Source organism: Polyodon spathula, chromosome 44 (genome assembly GCF_017654505.1).
Source record: "Polyodon spathula isolate WHYD16114869_AA chromosome 44, ASM1765450v1, whole genome shotgun sequence".
Taxonomy (NCBI): Eukaryota; Metazoa; Chordata; class Actinopteri; order Acipenseriformes; family Polyodontidae; genus Polyodon; species Polyodon spathula.
The window spans coordinates 1,093,309-1,116,269 of NC_054577.1; the positions used below are offsets into that span (position 1 = coordinate 1,093,309).

The following is a 22,961-nucleotide window of genomic DNA, read 5'->3' on the forward strand; positions in this document are numbered from 1 at the left end:
CTTAGAGACCAATTGGCATTCAGCATTAAGAGCTAGGAGGCGGGTCCAGAAGGCTGCCCCGAGGGTGCAGTTCAGGGCAAAAACTATAGACGGGCTTCCCGCTCGTCTGGAGTTTGAAATATTCAGTGACATCAGTTTGTTTCCTTGTTCTTTGTTGTCATGAAGAGGCAGGGCTTGAAATCGTCTAGAGGGGTGGGTCTTATGAAATGAGTGAGAAACTGATCCTGGATCAGCGCTTGGGGGACCAGTCTATCTGCAGCGTGCATGGGCGCAGACTGCAGCGGGTAGAGCTTAGTGACGTCCCTCAGCAGCCCTCTCGCTACAAGAACACGACCTCAGCTATCGAAGGATCTGGGATGCAGATTATGCTGTTTTACAAAAATAACACGGGATTCTCCTGCCAGGACACTGCGCTCTGATGGGCTATCACATCATAGTTAATGCAACAATGAATAATCCTCATTCTACACCGAAACCCTAACCTAAGGTCAGTGTCCTATGCAACAGTCATAACACGTCTAAAGTAGTGCATGTTTGGTTGTGAATAACATTTTCTTTATTTAAAAAAATAAAACGACGAGAGGTGCTGATTTGAGTCAAGAATCAATCGAGTCAGACGATGAAGCTCAGTGACGTGTTAGAAGGGAGCATGCAGGCATTTGAAAGACACAACCGACTCATCCATTTGGAATTGTTGTTATTAATATTATTATTGATTTAAATGGTGTTGCACACCAGTTTGCTAGGCGTGGACGATACAGAAAAAAGTGAGTTTTTTTTTGTAATAAAGTTTAGCTGTTTGCGACGCACGGGTATTGCAGACCCAGGCTTTGTTAAAATGGACAAGGCCGATTCAATTGAAAATGTAACAAATCAGGCGCCGGTGAAATTAATCGAAAATGAGAAATGAGACACATGTGTTTATATATATATATATATAATATCCTATATATATATGATATATATGTGTATGTGTGTGTGTGTGTGTGACTGTGACTGCAGTGTAAAAAATATTTCTTTTTTTCACAAAAGCCCTTCAGCTGTGTAGAAAGAAAAGAAAACCCGGTGCAGAAAAAAAGGCTTCTAGCCGAAATATCTGAATTATTTAAAAAAAACTGTTTATTTTACCAGAGCCAAGTCAAATGTGATTTTCTTGAACGTGTTTACATTTTCTTGTTGACTAGTAATTCGAGCATCACAAAAGTGCAATACGCCTTTATTTTATTTTAATTTTTTTAAAAGCATGAACCAAAGGCTAAATACAGCTACTATCCGAGACGTTGTTATTTGAATATCGTTGTTGATGAGTAAAAGCCACTGCACAGCAGCTGTGTACAGGGTTCATGCAGTTTTTCTGATGCAGATTTAAAAAAAAAAAACTAAAAAACGAGGTTTAAAAACTGTTCTTTGAGATCCAAAATCAAAGAATGCAACACAATTAAACTATCAAATCGATATGATAGTTATATAATCTATTGCACGTTGTTACATTAGTCGTAATCTTCAATGAGACACAATGCTGGCGACACTATTTGGCAGGGGACCGTATTTGGCACTCAGTGGTAAATACTGCCAGGTGACACTATTTGGCATAACACGGATAGTTTGCCTCCCCTGTGCCCTGTGGGTTAGTGGGCTAGGTGCCTATGGTCTCGATCAAGTTACAGTTCAAAAATCGTAAAAGGTCACAGACATCAAAACACATGTTTTTCACTAATATATATATTTACATACTGTGGCAATGTTGCCCTGCCCCTGTGTATATTTCTGTGTTGTATGTAATCATTTGTGGGAGGCACTGATTGTACTTACATTGCCTAGATGCGGTCATCAATCAGGAAACCCAGACGGCACGCAGCCTGGTTTGAAAAAATTCAGCATAAAAAGCACAAAGTATTATTTCCAGGTTTAACAGTTCATTTTGAAACTCCAAAGAAGCGCACACTATCTACAGACAGTTCTCTTCAATGTACACACTTTACATGCCTGCCAGGAATACAAGCCTGTCGACCTGCTCTGTATCCAAGGTGGAGCGCTTTGTGTTCACATTGAATACTTGCAAAGCGTTTTCAAAACTGTTTCTCTGGTTGTCAGGATGGGACAGCAAATCAGATGAAAAAAAGAACACGCCCTCTGCCTGTCTTTCGCAGAAATACTATAAATAGCAAGGTAGGGCGTTCGGTGCAGTTTCGTTGATGATAAACTTAAATAATGTTATGAAATATGTGTTACAAAAATGTAATTATTTAATCAATTATCTGGTGTTCTGTGTTCTGCTATTAAGGCCAGATTTTGTCGGCCCCTTGAATGGCCTTATTAGCTCTGTATTTAAGTTAATCAATCCCTAAATAAATACATGTTTGTAATGTTTCTGCTTTTTTTTTTCAGCTGCCACTAAACAGAATCCTGTGTGATGTCATGGACAGTGTGAAGATGGAATCTGTCCCAATTAAAGAGGAATTCCCTGAACTTGTCCCCATTAGAGTGGAGTTCTCTGGGCTGGCTTCCCTTCCCATTAAACAGGAGCTCTGTGAAATGGAATGTGACAGCAGTCAGCCAGAGGTCACTGAGATTAAAACTGAACACAATGAGTTAGAGGTCCCACAGACAGAAGATCTGCTTTGTGTTAAACAAGAGGTGCTGGAAATTAAGCAGGAGCCGCTTGAAGTAGAGTTTGACCACATGGAACCAGGGAAGGAAGAATCAGAGGACTTGAAACCAAACATCCCTGAGCTGGAGCCTGTATGCCTCCGGGAGGGTAGCATAGGGCTGGAGAGAGTCTGCGTGAGAGAGCAGGGCGTTAGGGAGGAAGGCTGTACCAACAGCACGCAGGAAGGTGGAAAGGAAGACGGACAGTCTAATTCAGAATACAGTCTAGCAGGTGAGTGACTCCCAGTAGCTGTGACATTGTCATTCTAGATTTTCTGATCTCCACAGTGTGCTTGAGAGGAAGGAGGATATAGGTTTGATTACTAGGTATTTGTTTTCCCTGTACCACTCCAACCATTTCAAGATAGGACGCACTGCTGGTGAACTTAAGATACAGATCTAATGTTGCAATTGCTCTGGGAGATGAGGGTGTTTTCAATGTCATCAGTTTGGAAACGAAATGTATTATTGTGAGTCAGGGACTGTATAAAATGGCAAATTTTAGAACACTTAAAGAAATATTCTGAATGAACTACATATTTCTGCAAATTGTTATGAATACCCCTATCAAACCAATTTTGTAAACCAATGTTATGAAGAGGTGAGGAAATTCTGGGATGAGAGTGAGGGGGGAGAGGATAGAAACACATTTTGGTAATTTTGTAAATTTTCTACAATCATTCCAAGCAAGTGATATGTTATGCATCACAAATGATTTTGTAGCAAGACCCAAAGATTTATAGTTATTAATAAAAGCAAGAGATCTCAGAGGGATAGGGTGACTTGACAAGGACTCCATTTGTATCCAAAGAGTGTCTTGGCGATGTAAAAGCCACCCCATCATCTGCCTAACCTGAGCTGACCAATAATATAGTTCAAGACTGGGCAGGGCAAAGCCACCCTCCTTCTGAGGGCTTAGTCAAAGTTGCCAACGTGATTCTTGTTTTTTTATTGTTCCAAAAAATTTAGATATGAACTTATTGATCTCTTTAAAAAAAAAAAAAAAAAAAAAAAAAAGTGAGACAAATAACAAGGTAGGGATTGGAATAAATAAAGAAACTGGTAGATGGGTCCAGGTTGTTAGATCTTCTTTAATTTTTTTAACTAAAGGAGGGTAGTTATTTTTAAACATGTTATTGAGTATTGGGGTAATAAAGATGCCAAGGTACACACACCTGCTTGAGCCCACTGGAATGGAGAAATTATTTTTGGATTTTCAGAGGGGGGAGAGTTCAAGTGGCAGGCATTAGTTATTTTATAGCCAGAAAGAATACTATACTGATCACACCAGAGAACACCAGCATCTGATTTTTCAGGGTTTGATAAACATAAGAGAATATCATCCACGTACAGAGATATTTTGTGTTCACTGTCACCTGCTAAAAAATACCATCAGTTGTAGCGGAAGATCTAATGGATTCCACGAGGGGTTCTATTGCTAAGGCAAAGTGGGGATAGGGGGCACCCCTGCCGTGTGCCTCTACTAAAGGAAAAATTCAGTGATAAAATACTATTTGTAAGTATTTGAGCCTGCGGCAAAGAGTACATTGATTTAACTCATTAGGGCCTAGATTAACTTTTTCAAGCACTAAGAAAAGGAAGTCCCACTCAACCCTATCGAAGGCCCTGTCAGCATCTAGCGACCCAATCATTGCAGATTTATTATGTTTATATTATCAATGATATTCAGTACTCGACGGATATTATCAGAGGCATACCTTCTCTTAATAAAACCGGTCTGACCTGGCTTAATCACCTTTGGGAGAAGTGGCCCCAATCTCTGTGCTAATAATTTTGCAACAATTTTATAATCTACATTTAGCAATGATATGGGTCTAAAAGGTGAGAACTCTAGTGGGTCTTTATCTTTCTTTTGTTGGAGACTGGTGGCAGCAGACTTCCTAGAGTTAGGCAAAAAGCCATTTTCAACAAAATCATTTAGCATAGGCATAAACGCTGGCATGAGTTCTGGACAAAAATATTTATAATACTCTGCTGGGTAGCCGTCCAGTCCAGGACACGTGTTAGAAGGCATAGCTTTAATGGCTTCTAGAACTTCCTCAGGTATAAATGGAGCATTTAGATTCTCACGATCATCATCAGAAGAAATGTTTTGAAGATCCATAGCATCTAGGTAGGTTTGCATGTCTTTTGCTGTGTGGCTTGATTGGGATTGATAGAGTTAGTTATAGAAATCATGAAAAGTGTTATTAATAACTGTTGGATTATATATCATATTGTTATCTGGGGATCTAAATGATTTTATAAGATGTTCGGTTTGTACATTTTTAAGCTGTTGACAGAGTAATTTGCTAGGTTTATTACCAAATTCATAGAACTTCTGTTTAGTGAGAAATAGTAGTTTTTTTGTATGGTTAGTGTGGTCCACTGTGGGGGGGGGGGTGTAAAACTATCTAAAGTTATTTCTATATAAACAGGTGCATGATCAGAGATAACCAATCGGGGAATAGGACTTATGTGGGTTAGAGTAAAATGTGTAGTCCCTTACTCTAGGGTTTAGTTCTCTCCAGATATCTGTAAAACTGACCTCTTTGCGTAGAGAACTCAGGGTTCTAGAAGCTCTAGGATTGGGAAGAGGAGCTTCCGAAGATTTATCAAGGTTAGGGTTCAGTACACAAAGTTGCCTGCTATCAAACCCATACCCCTACAGTGCTGACTGAATAGAGTGACCATATCCTCATTCGGAGCATAAATATTAAGAATCATAATATGTTGGCCAAGGATGGATCCCGTGATTAGAATAAACCCTCTGAGTCTGCAACTTGATGTTCTAAAATCAAGGGAACATGTTTATTTATTAGGATAGCAGCACCCCTACTGTGAGATTTAAGAGTCAGTGTGGATGCATTTTAAGCTGTAAAGACAGTCGTCTTTTTGACGGAGCGCATCTGAAGTGTATGTGGTTTGGAGTTATGATCTGACATCAGTGGATTGTTCAGACGGGAGGAGTTATAGTTATTGAACTAAAATCAATAAAGTAGGGTATGTAAAAAGTTGTTACAACTTTCACCAGCATCAGTCTTTACTGACATTTGCATTTACAGGCTTTACTTTTTGTTTTTAAACTGTTGTAACCCACTGCAAGCCTACACATGCTTTAAGCCTTTCCACCACCTATCTACATGCCCTAAGGCTATAAGCAGTCCCTCTTACTCTTTCTCCTGTTCATATTTTCCAGGTTCCAGTCCAGCAGCTAAAACGAGGGCGGGCGGTGGAGAATATCTTGACTGTTGGAAAGGAACTCTGAAAAAACACCAGCGAATTCACAGAGGAGAAAAAACATATTGCTGCTTTGACTGTGGGAAGCATTTCAGACAGTCACAACACCTGAAAACACACCAGCGAATTCACACGGGAGAGAAACCGTATCTCTGCTCTGACTGTGGGAAGAGTTTCCGAGATTCAGGAGACCTGCAAAAACACCAGCGAATTCACACAGGCGAGAAACCGTATCGCTGCTCTGACTGTGGGAAGAGTTTCAGTCAGTCGCACAGCCTTGTTTCACACCAGCGAATTCACACAGGAGAGAAACCATATCTCTGCTCTGACTGTGGGAAGAGTTTCAGAGATTCAGGAGACCTGAAAAAACACCAACGAATTCACACAGGAGAGAAACCGTATCTCTGCTCTGACTGTGGGAAGAGTTTCAGAGATTCAGGAAACCTGAAAAAGCACCAGCGACTTCACAGAGGACAAAAACCTTAAAGGGCATTTTCAATGAGACTTTTCACTCATTCGGCGGGGGAGGGGGGGAACGGGACTATTAACCTTGCATTATGAGTCCCTGTGTAATAATAATCTTTTTGTATCGGTGTTAAGAGCAGGCATTTTAAATGGTAAAGATGCACTTGAGAAAATGGGCGGTGATGTGAACATGTCTCTAGTTTAACCAGGCTGTCAATGCAGTTAGTGCCTGGGAGCAGGAATATGCAGAAGGAAGCTATTCTGCAGCTTACCTGATATACGAGTCAATAGAAATCGGTGGATTTAAATGCGATTAATTTGAAAATAAATTAATTGATCAGCAAGTTTCCCGACTCCGGTATATAGCATCCAGAGACAAGGCTGCACCGTCCTTACTCTGCAATCGCCTGGATAATTTGTCTTGTAAATTCATCACTTTTCTAAAACAAATGAAAAATGATAGCTGTATTATGACTTGAATCACTGAATATTGCGTGGCGTGCAGCTTTGCACTGTGCATTGCCCCTGCTTTTATTATAGCTTGCTTTTAAATTGCCCCAGATACTACAAATGTGGCAAGCATGTGTATGGATCCTGGGTCTAGAAAGGCAAGTAAACGATTTAGCAGTGGATCTTTTCACCTTTAGTACAGCTAGCTATATTCCAGTGCGAGACCAGGACCTTGTTAAATTGTGTAATGAGGACATGTGTGGAATCGTTGTTCTCGTGAGACTTGACTGTATAGTTAACCCTTAAAAGTGTGCTGATGTAACGATTGATTAATAGGGCTGCAACGAAGGGTACATTTTGACCTTTGATGGTTCAGAACACATTACCGAAGGAAGGTTGGTACCTTCAAATGGTACAAATTTGCATACTTTACTGATGACGTCACCATAACGGCTACTTCATATTTTATGTTTGATTAAAAAATCTGGTTATTTTACAAGTTTAAAATTACATTATATAGAACAGTAATCATGTTTTTATAATTGAAATAAAAATGCACGTTGTTTATTTATGTGTAATTGATGCTGCTTGCAATATATCCAATTAAAATAGTTGCAGCTGACAAAGCTTTATTTAGCAGTCACTGTTCCAAGCAGGTTATCGGTCAGTCACATTTTATTACTAAAAATATGAACTTGCGCTTGTGAAGTGACCCCGGAGATGGTTGCGTCTCCATGATAATGTGGCATGGGGACAACTTAGCTACTATTGCAACAGTGAGGTTTGACTAGTCTTAAATTTACCAGTATCAAAATACTAATTAAACCAGTTTAATAGAAAAAGTTAGCTCCAGAAGGTTAAGGTTAGGTTCCCCACTCAAGTCCCTTCAATTAAATGAACACCAAGTAGGTGAGTATTAAAGTACAAAAATTGATTTTATTAACAAAAATATTGAACAGAATTAAGACAATACAATGATTGTTGTAGCCAGGCAATGGTAGTACCACTTATGTCCAATAGGAGGTCGTAGATCCTAGCAAGAAAACGCACACAAAAAGAATAATACAAAGCTACAAATGAAAAATGTCCCGGCACCATTGACAGCAATAATTACCAGGAATCCTACAAAAAAATTAAGCAAAACCAATATGGGAAACACACGTCCAGTCACGACTGCATCCAAACAAACACGTGGACCAAAAGAAAATCTTGTCCACACAGCTGAAGTGAGTAGCTTTTATTTAGTCCAAGGCTGTTAATTGACTAGCCGTAATTATCACTGTTACCCACAGGTGCGTAGAATTCTAGTCCCACCTGCTACAATATATCAACAGTCGCTTGCAGAGTTTGCATTCAATTTTTTTTGGTAGTCTGGGCATTTAACAAAAAAAATCCCAAACAGCAGAAGGGTTTCGAGACATTTCTTTCAATACAGCTTACGCTGTACAAGTCTTTGCTGTCGAGATATGCAAATGAAGAAATTAAAGTACCGCCTTTGGATACACAAGCTGGTGGGGGAGGGGTGCTCAGTTTTCGAAATTAAAGTTATTGGCGTATATTCTGTTTGTTTCAAACATATTCTACCATAGCATTTCTCTTACACTGTCTTGTTTGTACACTGTATTCAGAACGTATTTTACTGAAACACTACAACCGCTACAGGTACCCTCCCCAGTGCTTTGGCATAATAAACCCTCAGGTGTGCACTCCATATCGCCCAATGCCCAGCACAGCAAGATTTGCTGTTGTATTTTGTCCGTCAGACAAATACGTAAAAACTACTTATTTGTCCTCTGTTTGTTCTGTTGTTAGAAAGACCCTCCGGGTATATTCCTGGAGAGCCATGCAAGTTTCTGAAAACTGAATTGCGGAAGTCTAGCACCAAAGCTCAAAACTTTTTAAAAAGTGTTTACGTACCACCCCTATCACCTCTGACTGGCTAGCTGTGGAGGAAGCCAATCTTTTATTGGTTACAAAGAAACCCAGAAATGGCTGCCAAGAGAGCCTCTGGCAATGTACAGACTAATCTTTTAAACTTAAGGTATTATTTATGTTTTTTGTAAGTTAGCAAATAGTGACACTGCTTTCTTCTTTTTTTTTTTTTGTAAATTTAGAAGCACCAATTATTTTTACCCCTGATTTTCTCCCAATTTGGAATGCCCAATTATTATCATTTATCTCCTTCACCACGGCAAATGCCCACACAGCTGAGGGACTTAGTGGGCACCTCCCCAACAACAGGAGTGCCAAAGCTAATGCGGCACCCCCTCAGGGTCCCCAGTGAAGACCCACTGCCTCGTACAGGATTTGACCTTGCGAGGTCTGGTTATATGACTCGCTCTGCACGCCAAGCGGCAGTGTGTTTACCAGGTGAGCCAATCGGGGACTAACTAAGAGGACTTCACATTGGCATGCTCTACCCTGCTCGGAACTGACGCATGTTAGGACCCGGTGTCGTGGGTCAGCTACGCGACATCACACTGCTTTTAATAAAGCAGGGTCGACCTGGGTGAGAGAAGCAAGTAAACAATGCATTTATCAATGCCCCGGAAGCATCTTGTTACTTCTTCTCTGGATCGAACAGTCAGCCCAAATGTTGACTAGAGCAAACATTTCTTCATCGCTGCTGCAATTTGGCTCACAGTGTGTAATAAGCAACATAATTATGACCAGAAAAAACTAAAATATTCCTTGCTGAAGTGAAACAAAAAAGCTTTAGCTGGCAACGGTAAAAACGGAGAACGGTTTGGTTCTTGAGAGAGGAGCTAAAAGAGTTTGTTAAATCCAGTAGTACACTTAAGAGGGACATCATTATCCAGCCAGCTTTATTGTTTTGGAGACATGGCGGGTCACGGATGGCAGTGAGTAAATAAACACGTGTGAATAATAAACCATGAACTCAAGACCTGCAATCCCTGTCTATCTGTCTTCATTCTCACAAAACATTGCAGAGTTAGTAGAGTAGAACAAAATCGGGTAAATTATAACACTGGTCAATGCACTTGTTAAAAAAAAAAAAAAAAACCCTGTAAAATTTGCTGTTTAGAAGCATTTCATGACAAACTTTCCAGACAAATATATATATATAGAAATTTTGGTTTATAGTGTTGCTAATCTAGTTTGGTATTTACCTTTTTTTTTTTTTTTCAGTTTCAGTGATTTCAGTTATTTATTAGACAAGCACAATCCATTGATTTGCCAAACTATTAAAACATGAAGACTGACAAATATGTGCTTATGTATTAATTGATTTATGTATTTATTTTTCAGTGAGTAGTGCAGGGAGAGAATGTTGCCCTCCTAAAAAAACAAACAAAAGGAAAATCAGGGTACGAAACTAGGATCTCTCAACTGCAGCAGGGTTCCAGTTAGATAAGGTGTTAGATGAGAAAAAATGGCTGTAAAATGTTGTTTACAACAACATTTTTTAAATTTAAAAAAAAAAAAAAAAAAAAAAAATATATAATAGAAATAAAACAAAAAGAAACAAACTACAGTCAGCGCTCACATATCCTATAACATTTTGACTTCAGTGATGGTTAAACGAGTGTGATGCATATCTGAGTATTTAATCTGGTTTGACTTATGTAGGCGAGCATGTTGTAACTACAGGGAGACGTTGATTCTTTCATTGAAATTAGTGCACGAGTTGGGGGAATAACAGCAGTGAAAGACAAACTTCAGGGAACACAAAAAAGATGTCAAAAATGCGTAGCTGAGGACTTAAAATAAATGCTAAATATACTGCAGTTGGTTTTGTTAGTACAGTACTATATTTTCAACAGAAGTAGTATTTAGAATTAGAACAATATAATTCTGAAAATATCACTTGCTAAAGAGATGACTGGACACTTGAACTGTAATACAGTACATACTTTTAAATTTGGTACGTATTGTAGCTGTATGTAAAATTCCCTTAACAACCCAACAGCAAAATGAAATTAAAATGTAATCTATGCATGCAACATAAAATGCAATTTAGCATAAAGGTCACAGATTTAAAAAAATGCTTCACAGTATCTTAAACTGTTTAATGATTTACTTGTAGATTACCGTGCCTTGTCTGATTCCCTCAGTCAAATGTAAAATTAGCTTATCGCTCCTTTACAGTGCACATAGGGTTATGGTTACTATACAACAGATTTAGGAACTTGTATGCTCTATTCAATAATTGCTGCATTTGATACTGTGGATCATGCTATTTTAATTGATCATCTGAAAAACTGGGTTAGCCTGACAGGAACTGTTCTCAACTGGTTTAAGTCATATCTAACTAACAGACAGTATTTTGTTTCTTTAGAGGCGTCTGTATCAGGGTTATCCAATATTACTTGTGGTGTCACCCAGAGCTCTATTCTTGGTCCAATATTAGTTTCTTTGTATATGCTGCCACTGGGGGGGAAATCATTCGTAAACATAGTATAAACTTTCACTGTTACGCCGATGATACACCACTATATATTTCTGTACAGCCTGGTGACTCTGCTGCTATTTCAGTCTAAGTACAGTGTCTTGCTGACATCAAAAGTTGGATGTCTCCAAATTTTTTTTGCAATTAAACTCAGATAAGAAGTCATGCTGTTAGGTTCTCAGCAACAACTAGAGCTTGCAAACTCTCTAAAAATGCGTTGGGCAAGCTGACCTCTTATATAAACTCTGGTGTAAGAAACTTGGGGGTTATATTTTGATTTTGGTTTGAGTTTTGAGGCACATATTCGAAAAATTATAAAAGTGTCTTTTTAATACGAACGTAAAATTGCTAAAATTAGGTCTTTTCTTTCTTTGGCTGATGCTGAGAAGCTAATTCCTGCTTTCGTTTCACTTTATCTGCAGGACTTCCATGTCATGTCTTATCACCATTACATCTTGTTCAATATGCAGCAGCGAGGGTTCTGACTAGAACCAAAAAACAGGCTCAGATAACTCCTGTGTTGGCATCACTGCACTGGCTTCCAGTACATTTTAGAATTGATTTTGAAATCTTAATATTAACACGTAAAGCATTAAATGGCTTAGCATCAGAGTGCCTAAAAGAGATTCTGTCCTGATTATAAACCTCTGCGCACTTTAAAGTCGGCTAACGCTGGACTTTTGTGCCTCCCAATGGAAAAAATTGAAAAGGAGGAGAAAGTGGGTTTTGTTTTAGTGTTCCCAAGCTGTGGAACTCTTTGCCTTCCTCTATTAGAGACGCTGCTTTGGTCAGCATTTTTAAAAAAAGATTAAAGACTTAATCCTAATCTAGATAAAAAAAAGTTTCTGTTATCTGCTAACTTTGTATATTATTTGTTATTCTTACTTGTTTTATTTTTGCCCTATCTAGATATTTGCTATTTATTGTCATTATTAATATATTAGTATTTTGTTAATTGTGTGATTATACTGTTCTGTCTTGTTTCTTGATCTTTACTGTCTGTAAAGCGCTTTGAGATACCATGGTATGAAAGGCACTATATAAGTAAAGAAATTGTTACTGTAGTGTTTAAAGTTATAAAGCATTGTGAGATAAAGCACTAATGCAGTATTTTGAATTGAAACTTCTGCATAAAACTACAAAACAAAAAAAAAATTCCCAACTGGTACTGAGACTGGAAGCCATTATTATTATTATTATTATTATTATTATTATTATTATTATTATTATTTTTTATTATTATTATTTATTTCTTAGCAGACGCCCTTATCCAGGGCGACTTAAAATTGTTACAAAATATTACAGTACAAAGCATTGCATTATAAAACATCACAATGTAAAGTATCACATTACAGAATATCACATTACAGACAAGAGCAGTTGTAAAGTACAATAAAATCAGTAGCAAAAGATAGAGAATCCAGTAAATAATTACGTGGGTTCGACTAGCCCAGATCATTAGATTCAACAAAGTATTGCTTATTGTAGTTGTACTCTTGGTATGTTACTTAAATTTACTAGCAAATGTGTTCCAAACTGCACTGAAAGGAACATTTCCTTAAAACATCAATCAATGAATCAATATTTATTTTATATAGCGCCTTTCATAGTGGACCACCATCACAAAGTGCTTTACAAGATACAGTAAGAAGAAGAAAATCCATAATACAGTGGCTCTCAAAAGTATTCACCCCCCTTGGACTTTTCCACATTTGATTGTGGAGTTTTTGCCATTGATCAACACAAAAAAAAGTCTATAATGTCAAAGTGAAAAATAAAATCTACAAATTGTTCTAAATTAATTACAGATGTAAGAGAGATAAGAATTGATTGCATAAGTATTCACCCCCTTTGCTATGAGACATCTAAATAAGCTCTGGTGCAACCAGCTGTCTTTAGAAGTTACATAATTAGTTGAATGAAGTCCACCTGTGTGCAATTAAGGGGTTTCACATGATTTCAGGTTAAATACACCTGTCTCTGGGAGGTCCCACAGTTGGTTAGTACATTTCCTAACAAAAACTACATCATGAAGATGAAGGAACATTCAAAGCAAATCCGGAATAAGGTTCTTCAAAAGCACCAATCAGGGGTCGGATATAAGAACATTTCCAAGGCATTGAATATCGCCTGGAGCACAGTAAAGTCCATTATTAAGAAATGGAGAGAATATGGCACAACTGTGAACCTGTCTAGAACAGGCTTTCCTCAAAAACTGAGTATCTGGGCAAGAAGGGCACTTGTCCAAGAGGCCTTTGGCAACAGTCAGAGTTACAATCTTCCACGGCTGAGCTGGGAGACACTGTGCATACGGCAACAATAGCCCGGGTGCTTCACAAAAATGGCCTTTATGGGAGATTGGCAAAAAGAAAACCACTGTTGAAAAAAACTCTCATCAAATCTCGGCTAGAGTTTGCCAGAAGGCATGTGGAAGACTCTGAGACCAAGTGAAAGAAGATTCTATGGTCTGATAAGACCAAAATAGAGCCTAGCACCGCAAATCATCCTGAGAACACCATCCCTACCGTGAAGCATGGTGGTGGCAGCATCATGTTACGGGGATGCTTCTCTGCATCAGGGCCTGGAAAGCTTGTGAAGATAGAGGGCGAAATGGATGCAGCAAAGTACAGAGAAATTCTTAGCAGGACAATGACCCCGAACATACAGCCAAAGCCACACTGGAGTGGCTTAAAAACAAAAAGGTCAATGTCCTGGAGTGGCCCAGTCAAAGCCCGGACCTCAATCCAATTGAGAATATGTGGAAAGAGTTGAAAATTGCTGTTCACCAAAGGTCCCCATCCAACTTGACAGAGCTTGAGCAATTATGCAAAGAAGAATGGGCAAAAATTGCAGTGTCCAGATGTGCAAAGCTGGTAGAGACTTATCCAAATAGACTCATGGCTGTAATTGCTGCCAAAGGTGCCTCTACCAAATATTGACTCAAGGGGGTGAATACTTATGCAATCAATTATTTTCTATTTTGTATTTGTAGATTTTATTTTTCACTTTGACACTGTGGACTCTTTTTGTGTTGATCAGTGGCAAAAACTCCTAATTAAATCCATTTTGATTCCATGTTGTAACACACTAAAATGTGGAAAAGTCCAAGGGGGTTGAATACTTTTGAGAGCCACTGTACTTTAAATACAGAGAAATGCATAATACATTAAATACAGTGGAAAGTGCATAATACATGATAGTAGCATAATATATGAAACAGTACATGAGATAGTAGCAGCAACACAGCAGCTAATAGCAGATATCAGACTTAAACAACATGGAAAGCAAGAGAGAACAGGTGGGTGATTTAAAGCGAGCGATGGTGGGAGCATCACACACCAAAGCTGGGAAAGAGTTCTAAAGAGTTGGAGCAATGAAGCTAAATGAGCGTTCCCTCCGAGCGTGGTGCACTTTTGCTTGGGGATAACAAGAGGTTTGAGGGTAGGGACATAGCGGATCAGCAGGTTGGAGAGATACTCAGTACCTGCGTGATGAAGGGAGCAGGAGAGTTTTGAAAATCCTGAACTTTACAGGTAGCCAGTGCAGCTGGGCAAGACAGAGGATGATTTTACATCTGGTAAGGATCCTGGCAACGGCATTCTGGACTAGCTGCAGTTGGTTTATGGTGCGTGCCGGGAGACCACCATATAGAGAGCTGCAGGAGTCAAGAGAAAACTTTGTTATGTGGAATTGTGACAGAAATACAATGATTCTTGGTGGTAAATCTCCCTCCCAACCTGTGAGGGCATTAAGCATCAAGAAAAGAGTTCCCTGGATGGGCTGGCCTAACAGTTCTTTCCCAGGGTTCAAGGGAAGTCGGCCAGCTAGGAAGGGGGTGAGACTCCGTTGCAATAACGCATTGACCCGGAAGGGAAACGACGTGGCAGCTGCAGATTGGAGAGGCGGTTGCATTCGTTTACCAAGGGGTCATGTGTGACAGCATAAAAGGGGGCGGAGAATCGTAATCTGTTCTTTACATTGGTTTGTTTTGGATAGAACTGAGAAGGACTGTGAGGTAAAAAATAAACTGTATCGTGAGTGCTGTGTTTTGTTTGTTTGTAATTGTCTCGTTTTGTATTGTACATTACTAGACAGCTAACACAGTTCCGGAGCTGTCACGAAGGGCCAGCACTAAGCCAGAACAGCCCTGCAACTTTGTCACAATTATAAACCTGTATCACCCACCACAAATACTACTACACGCACCCAGGACTGGTGACCGTGTCTGTGTTGTTGTGTGGCGGATATTGTTTATTATTTGGGACTAATCCTTGTGTTATTACCTTATGAAAACATGTCTACGACAACTGTTTACAGTGAAGAAACGGCAATGGCAAGGAATTTTAAAAAAGTTAAAAATAAATTAAATGCGGCAGAAGTTGCACTAGCCTTTAAAAATGTGCATTTGTAAAAAACATGCCATCTCAAAATCTACGTTTTCAACCATAACATCTGCACCTTGCATCAACACAGTTATATTATTTTCCAATATTTCAGATTAACGAAGTTAACATGCAAAACAGTACACAGTAAAATAACAGCAGCAGAAATAGACATAAAGACAAGCTTACCATGAAACGTTTTCTTTTGAAAATCCCCCCGTTCACAACATAAAAATCAGTGTCTCTACAGGTAGCTCTCAACATCACAACTATTTACAGTTTTGCTGTTTAAAAGTTCTTTACATTTTCCTTTAGCACCCAAGTCAAAAAATGACTTTTGCCCTTTCCAAATCAAAGCCTTAATAATTCTCAGGAGCTTCCATTGAAATTGTCGTGTTGTTTTCGATGATCCTCATGTAAACGAGAGTGTTTGCTGGTCTGCACTCTGTTCGGACACTCAGCTAAAACCCTGCTCTGTTGGTACACAAGATACAGGCATCAAAATTGCAATTGCTGCAAGCAGGAAAGATGTCAGAATAGTTCTCAATAAAAACCTTGCAGGCCTCATCCATGACCTTAAAACCATGATTTTTGAGCATGTGTTTTACTTGTCCAAATTCTTGGCTGAGTATCAACAGGTAAGATGCTCTGATACAGATTACTGAGTTGCTCTAATAGCAGGGATGTGCGCAGTGCTACACAGGGTACTGAGACCTCAGCTGCTTTTTTAAAAAGAGGATGCAGGGAGCAGTGGAAACATTTTTACATGTTGCATTGCATAAAACTACTTAATATAAACCAAATTATTGGATAGGGATGAAAAGGGGATGTGTTGTCTTTTAAATTTGTGTTTTAGAAACGGACTGCTGTTATTTTTGGGGATTTTACTGAAATGTCTTGCGTAGATAACACAGAATTCTGCATATACATGACCTCTGAAATGTGCTGTCAACTTTATGCGCTATTTATTTCAGGAATAAACAAAACAACGTTTAACTTTAACTGCTATTTGGCATCTATTGTTTTGTAGATAATTCGCTAGGGTAAAGTATTCTTCACTCCTGGGATATTTTTCTACTTTGACCTGTAGTGTAAAGTCTTGCTGTAAAACACAGGCACACGCACGGGCCACACCCCCCAACCCACCCACCCCTGCGGTCTGTGCCTGCGTTCTGAGCAATATAATGTTTTTTTAGTTACTTTTTGAAAATGAAAGAATCTCAGAACGAATATTTAAATTATGAGCGAATATCCGAACACGTAAATCCTGTGTTCGTCCCAGCACTAATATTAATCAATTGTTAAATCAGCACACTTAAAGGTTAATTGTATAGTTAAGTCTCATGAGAACAACGATTACACACGTCTTCATTTCACAATTTAACAAGGTCTATTTATCTACACTAAAGGTACATAAAGCCTTTGCAAAATCTATAGACCCCCCCCCCCCCGTTTATTTATATTACCAGACTGCATTTTATAGTTTATGCTCTGTAATGAAAGCTTAATCAATTAACAGCCATAGCTAAGATACATCTTAATTTGTAATTTGTCACAGTATAAAACTGTATGTTGTCACAGATTGTAAAACCTGTATGTCTTTCTGTACCTAACATCTGTACATATGCTTGCTACACTATTAACTGATCTCTGGGATGCTATATACCAGGGTTGGGTTCTGATCAATTTATTTATTTATTTACAGCTTAAGTTTAAATGCTAAACCCTGAAACTCATTTACCCCACCAGTTATCGATTCCTCTTGACTCGTATATCAGGTAAGCTGCAGAATAGCTTCCTTTCTGCATTGACTGCAAATGAAATAAAAAAAGATTAATTTACATCATAGCACAAAACGAGATACCTGTGATGTCGACACGGCAAATTTATTTTCCACAGTAGCCTGAGAAACCAAAAGAGACTCCAGCTCCTTCAAGCATTAATCTGGTTTACACAATTTACACAAGTCATAGTGTAATCACTGCGCTACGCAAAGCTCTCCTGCTCTGAAAAGTGATCTCTGTTTATTTGGGATACAGTATGCTGAAATGATCAAACTGTTGTCCCAATTAAACAAATTGCACTGGGAAGAACCGCCAATGGGAAAACAGGCAAATGTGTGTCTTTTCGTTCACATAAAGTCAGAAAAAAACAACATATGAATCCAAATTAACATGTATTTATACTAAAGTAATACAAAAATGACTACAAAAGATTTAGAAGTGAGTAGTTTTTCGAGATTTACGATTATACTGTATTTACAATACATTATAAATACATGTTAATTTGGATTCATATGTTGTTTTTTTCTGACTTTATGTGAACACACATTTGCCCGTTTTCCCATTGGAAATAGTGATATTTTGAAATATCACTGTCCTGGTCAGAAAAGCAAAGTTTGTGGGGAATAATAACCATTTTCTATACATTTGAGGCATAAGCAATTAGGAAATAACACTTACTAGCCAGGAACAAATTTAAAAAAAAAATTGTTACACAATGTTATCAGTGTCCCAATTAGGTTACACAGGGACTCAATGCAAAGTTAACGCTTTTCCTGAAAGAGTGAAAAGTCTCATTGAACGTGCTCTTTAAGGTTTCTCTCCTGTGTGAATTCGTTGGTGTTTTTTCAGGTTTCCAGAGTCTCTGAAACTCTTCCCACATTCAGAGCAGGAATACGGTTTCTCTCCTGTGTGAATTCGCTGGTGTTTTTTCAGGTTTCCAGAGTCTCTGAAACTCTTCCCACAGTAAGAGCAGGGATATGGTTTCTTTCCTGTGTGAATTCTCTGGTGTTTTTTCAGGTGTCCTGAATCACTGAAACTCTTCCCACAGTCAGAGCAGTGATACAGTTTTTCTCCTGTGTTAATTTGCTGGTGTTTTTTAAAATGCCCTAACTGGGTGAAACCTTTCCCACAGTCAGGATATTCTCCATTGCCCGTCCTCACTTTAGCTGCCGGACTGGAACCTGGAAAATAAGAACAGGAAAGAAAATAAGAGGGGTTGCTTGAAGTTTTAGGGTATGTGGCTAAGTGGTGGAGTGGATTAAAGCATGTGAATATCAGCGGTGGAGGCTTGCAATGAGTTACATCAGCAAACAAACTTTAAACCAAAGCAAAGTCAGTAAAGACGATGTTGGTGAAATTGAGCCCCGAGATCAAAAACTGACTTTAAAGTTCTCCAGTAATGTTTCAGGTCTATTTCTACCCCCACCCCCAGGCAATGACAACATTATATCTATATCTTAAGTTCACCAGTAGTAAGTCCTATCTTGAACTGGCTGGAGTGGTACAGGAAAAACAAATACCTAGTAATCTTATCTAGAGCATATGCTCCCTCCCTCTCAACCACACTGTGGCTATCATACAATGTCACTACTACGACACTACTACTACTACTACACAATGTCACGCTACTGGGAGTCACTCACCTGCTAGACTGCATTCTGAATATGATTGCCTGTCTTCCTTTCCACTTCCCTGCGTGCTGCTGGTAGAGCCTTCCTCTCCAGTGCCTCGCTCTCTCAAGCAGATTCTCTCCAGCACCACGCTACACTCCCACAGGCGTACAGGCTCCAGCTCAGGGATGTTTGGCTTGAAGTCCTCGGATTCTTCCTTCCCTGGTTCCATGTGGTCAAAATCTACTTCAGGGGTCTCCTGATTACAGACAATTTCCAGCAACTCTTCTTCTGTCTGGGGGATCTCCAATTCATTGTGCTCAGCTTTAATCTCAGAGTCCTCTGGCTGACTGCTGTCACACTGCATCTCACAGAGCTCCTGTTTAATTGGGAGGGAAGCCAGCCCTAAGAACCCCACTCTAAAGGGGACAGGTTCAAGTTCAAGGAACTCCTCTTTAATTGGGACAGATTCCATCTTCACACTGTCCATGACATCATACAGGATACTGTTTAGTAGCTGCTGAAAAAAAACACATTTCAATTATTTATTTAGTGATTGGTAAATACAGTGTTAATAAGGTCATTCAAGGGGCCGACAAAATCTGGTCTTAAGAGCAGGGGTGGCTTTACTATTGAAGGGATACAGAATTTCCAGTAATAAGTTTATAATACCAAAAGTTTACACAATTTAGCCATTCCATATATTATTCATTTTAGATTTAATTTATGCAATCTGTTCTAATATGTTTGTTTTAGTTTTATAACAGTTGCGCACACACACACACACACACATATACATACAGTGCTAAGAAAATGTTTGTGAACCCCTTAGGATTTTCACATATTTCAAACCTAAAATGTTGTTAAGTCCTAACAATAGATAAATATAACCTGATTAAACAAATGACACAAAAACATGATACTTTTTCAACATTTATTTATCCACAAATGATACAACATTCAATGTGAAAAAGTATGAGAACCTTTAGATTCAGTAACTGGTGGCACCCCCTTGAGCAGCAATGACTTTAACTAAGCGTTTCCTGTAAATGTTGGTCAGTCTCTCACATCGGTTTTGAGGAATTTTGATCCATTCCTCCTTACAGAACTGCTTCAACTGGGTGACATTTGAGGTCTTTCTTTCAAGGACAGCTTGCTTCAGGTTCTGCCACAACATTTCAATGGGGTTTAGGTCCGGTCTTTGATTAGGCCATTTGAAAATGCGGAATTTCTTCTTCTGCAGCCATTCTTTTGTAGATCTGCTTGTATGTTTAGGATCATTGTCTTGCTGCATGACCCACTTTCGGTTCAGCTTCAGCTCATGCACAGATGGCCTGACCTTCTCCTCTAGAATCTTCTGATACAATGCAGAATTCATGGTTGTGTCAATAATGGCAAGCCATCCAGGTCCTAAGGCAGAAAATTAGCCCCAAACCATCACCATGCTTGACAGTTGGACAGTTGGAATGAGGTGGAAAGAACATAAGAACATAAGAAAGTTTACAAACGAGAGGAGGCCATTCGGCCCATCTTGCTCGTTTGGTTGTTAGTAGCTTATTGATCCCAAAATCTCATCAAGCAGCTTCTTGAAGGATCCCAGGGTGTCAGCTTCAACAACATTACTGGGGAGTTGATTCCAGACCCTCACAATTCTCTGTGTAAAAAAGTGTCTCCTATTTTCTGTTCTGAATGCCCCTTTTTCTAAACTCCATTTGTGACCCCTGGTCCTTGTTTCTTTTTTCAGGCTGAAAAAGTCCCTTGCGTCGACACTGTCAATACCTTTTAGAATTTTGAATGCTTGAATTAGGTCGCCACGTAGTCTTCTTTGTTCAAGACTGAACAGATTCAATTCTTTTAGCCTGTCTGCATATGACATGCCTTTTAAGCCCGGAATAATTCTGGTCGCTCTTCTTTGCACTCTTTCTAGAGCAGCAATATCTTTTTTATAGCGAGGTGACCAGAACTGCACACAATATTCAAGATGAGGTCTTACTAGTGCATTGTACAGTTTTAACATTACTTCCCTTGATTTAAATTCAACACTTTTCACAATGTATCCGAGTATCTTGTTAGCCTTTTTTATAGCTTCCCCACATTGCCTAGATGAAGACATTTCTGAGTCAACAAAAACTCCTAGGTCTTTTTCATAGATTCCTTCTCCAATTTCAATATCTCCCATATGATATTTATAATGTACATTTTTATTTCCTGCGTGCAGTACCTTACACTTTTCTCTATTAAATGTCATTTGCCATGTGTCTGCCCAGTTCTGAATCTTGTCTAGATCATTTTGAATGACCTTTGCTGCTGCAACAGTGTTTGCCACTCCTCCTACTTTTGTGTCGTCTGCAAATTTAACAAGTTTGCTTACTATACCAGAATCTAAATCATTAATGTAGATTAGGAATAGCAGAGGACCTAATACTGATCCCTGTGGTACACCGCTGGTTACCACACTCCATTCTGAGGTTTTTCCTCTAATCAGTACTTTCTGTTTTCTACATGTTAACCACTCCCTAATCCATGTACATGTGTTTCCTTGAATCCCAACTGCGTTCAGTTTGAGAATTAATCTTTTGTGCGGGACTTTGTCAAAAGCTTTCTGGAAATCTAAATAAACCATGTCATATGCTTTGCAATTATCCATTATCGATGTTGCATCCTCAAAAAAATCAAGCAAGTTAGTTAGGCACGATCTCCCTTTCCTAAAACCATGTTGACTGTCTCCCAGTACCCTGTTACCATATAGGTAATTTTCCATTTTGGATCTTATTATAGTTTCCATAAGTTTGCATATAATAGAAGTCAGGCTTACTGGTCTGTAGTTACCTGGTTCAGTTTTGTTTCCCTTTTTGTGGATCGGTATTACGTTTGCAATTTTCCAGTCTGTCGGTACCACCCCTGTGTCAAGAGACTGCTGCATGATCTTGGTTAGCGGTTTGTAAATTACTTCTTTCATTTCTTTGAGTACTACTGGGAGGATCTCATCCGGCCCAGGGGATTTGTTTATTTTAAGAGCTCCTAGTCCCTTTAACACTTCTGCCTCAGTTATGCTAAAGTTATTTAAAACTGGATAGGAACTGGATGACATGTGGGGCATGTTGTCAGTATCTTCCTTTGTAAAAACTTGTGAAAAGTAATCATTTAACATATTTGCTATTTTTTTTTCTTCATCTACGATTTTGCCATTTGTATCTCTTAAACATTTAACCTCCTCTTTGAATGTTCTCTTGCTGTTGTAATATTGGAAAAACATTTTGGAATTGGTTTTAGCTTCTTTAGCAATGTTCATTTCTATTTCTCTCTTGGCCTTTCTAACTTCCTTTTTGACTTGCATTTGCAGTTCTGTGTACTCTTTCTGTGTACTTTCTTTTTGGTCCTTTTTTAATGCTCTGTAAAGTGCCTTTTTTCGCTGAATATTTTTTTTTTTTTAATTGATCTATTAAACCATTTTGGCAATTTAGTTTTACATTTAGATTTGTCTACTTTAGGGATATAATTGTTTTGCGCCTCTAGTACTACATTTTTGAAGAACAACCATCCTTTTTCTGTGGATGTTTTCTCTATTTTACTCCAATCTACTTCTGTTAGTCTCTGTTTCATACCTTCATAGTTTGCTTTTCTAAAATTGTAAACCTTAGCTTTATTCTTTACTTTTGAGGATTTAAAAAACACTTCAAATGAGACCATGTTGTGGTCTGAGTTTGCCAGTGGTTCTCTGACCTCTGTTTTAGTTATTCTATCTTCGTTATTTGAAAAGACTAAATCAAGGCATGCCTCCCCTCTAGTCGGTGCCTTGACAAATTGTGTTAGGAAGCAGTCATTTGTCATTTCCACCATTTCTATTTCATCCTTCGCGCTACCCACCGGGTTTTCCCATTTTATTTGGGGGAAGTTGAAATCCCCCATTAGTATGGCTTCTCCTTTGCTACACACATTTCTAATGTCATTGTATAACAGATTATTGTGC

The 22,961-nt window shown here is 38.7% G+C and overlaps 1 protein-coding gene across 1 annotated transcript; it reads left to right on the forward strand.

The window, feature by feature from the left end:
- The first annotated feature begins 241 nt into the window (after positions 1–241).
- LOC121305641 (zinc finger and SCAN domain-containing protein 29-like) lies at positions 242–18,441 on the forward strand. Its single transcript, XM_041237334.1, has 4 exons — positions 242–487; positions 2,389–2,881; positions 5,849–6,083; positions 18,399–18,441. Exons 2-4 carry the CDS (start codon positions 2,419–2,421, stop codon positions 18,439–18,441), a joined length of 741 nt encoding a protein of 246 aa, XP_041093268.1. The 5' UTR covers positions 242–487; positions 2,389–2,418.
- Positions 18,442–22,961: the final 4,520 nt, after the last annotated feature.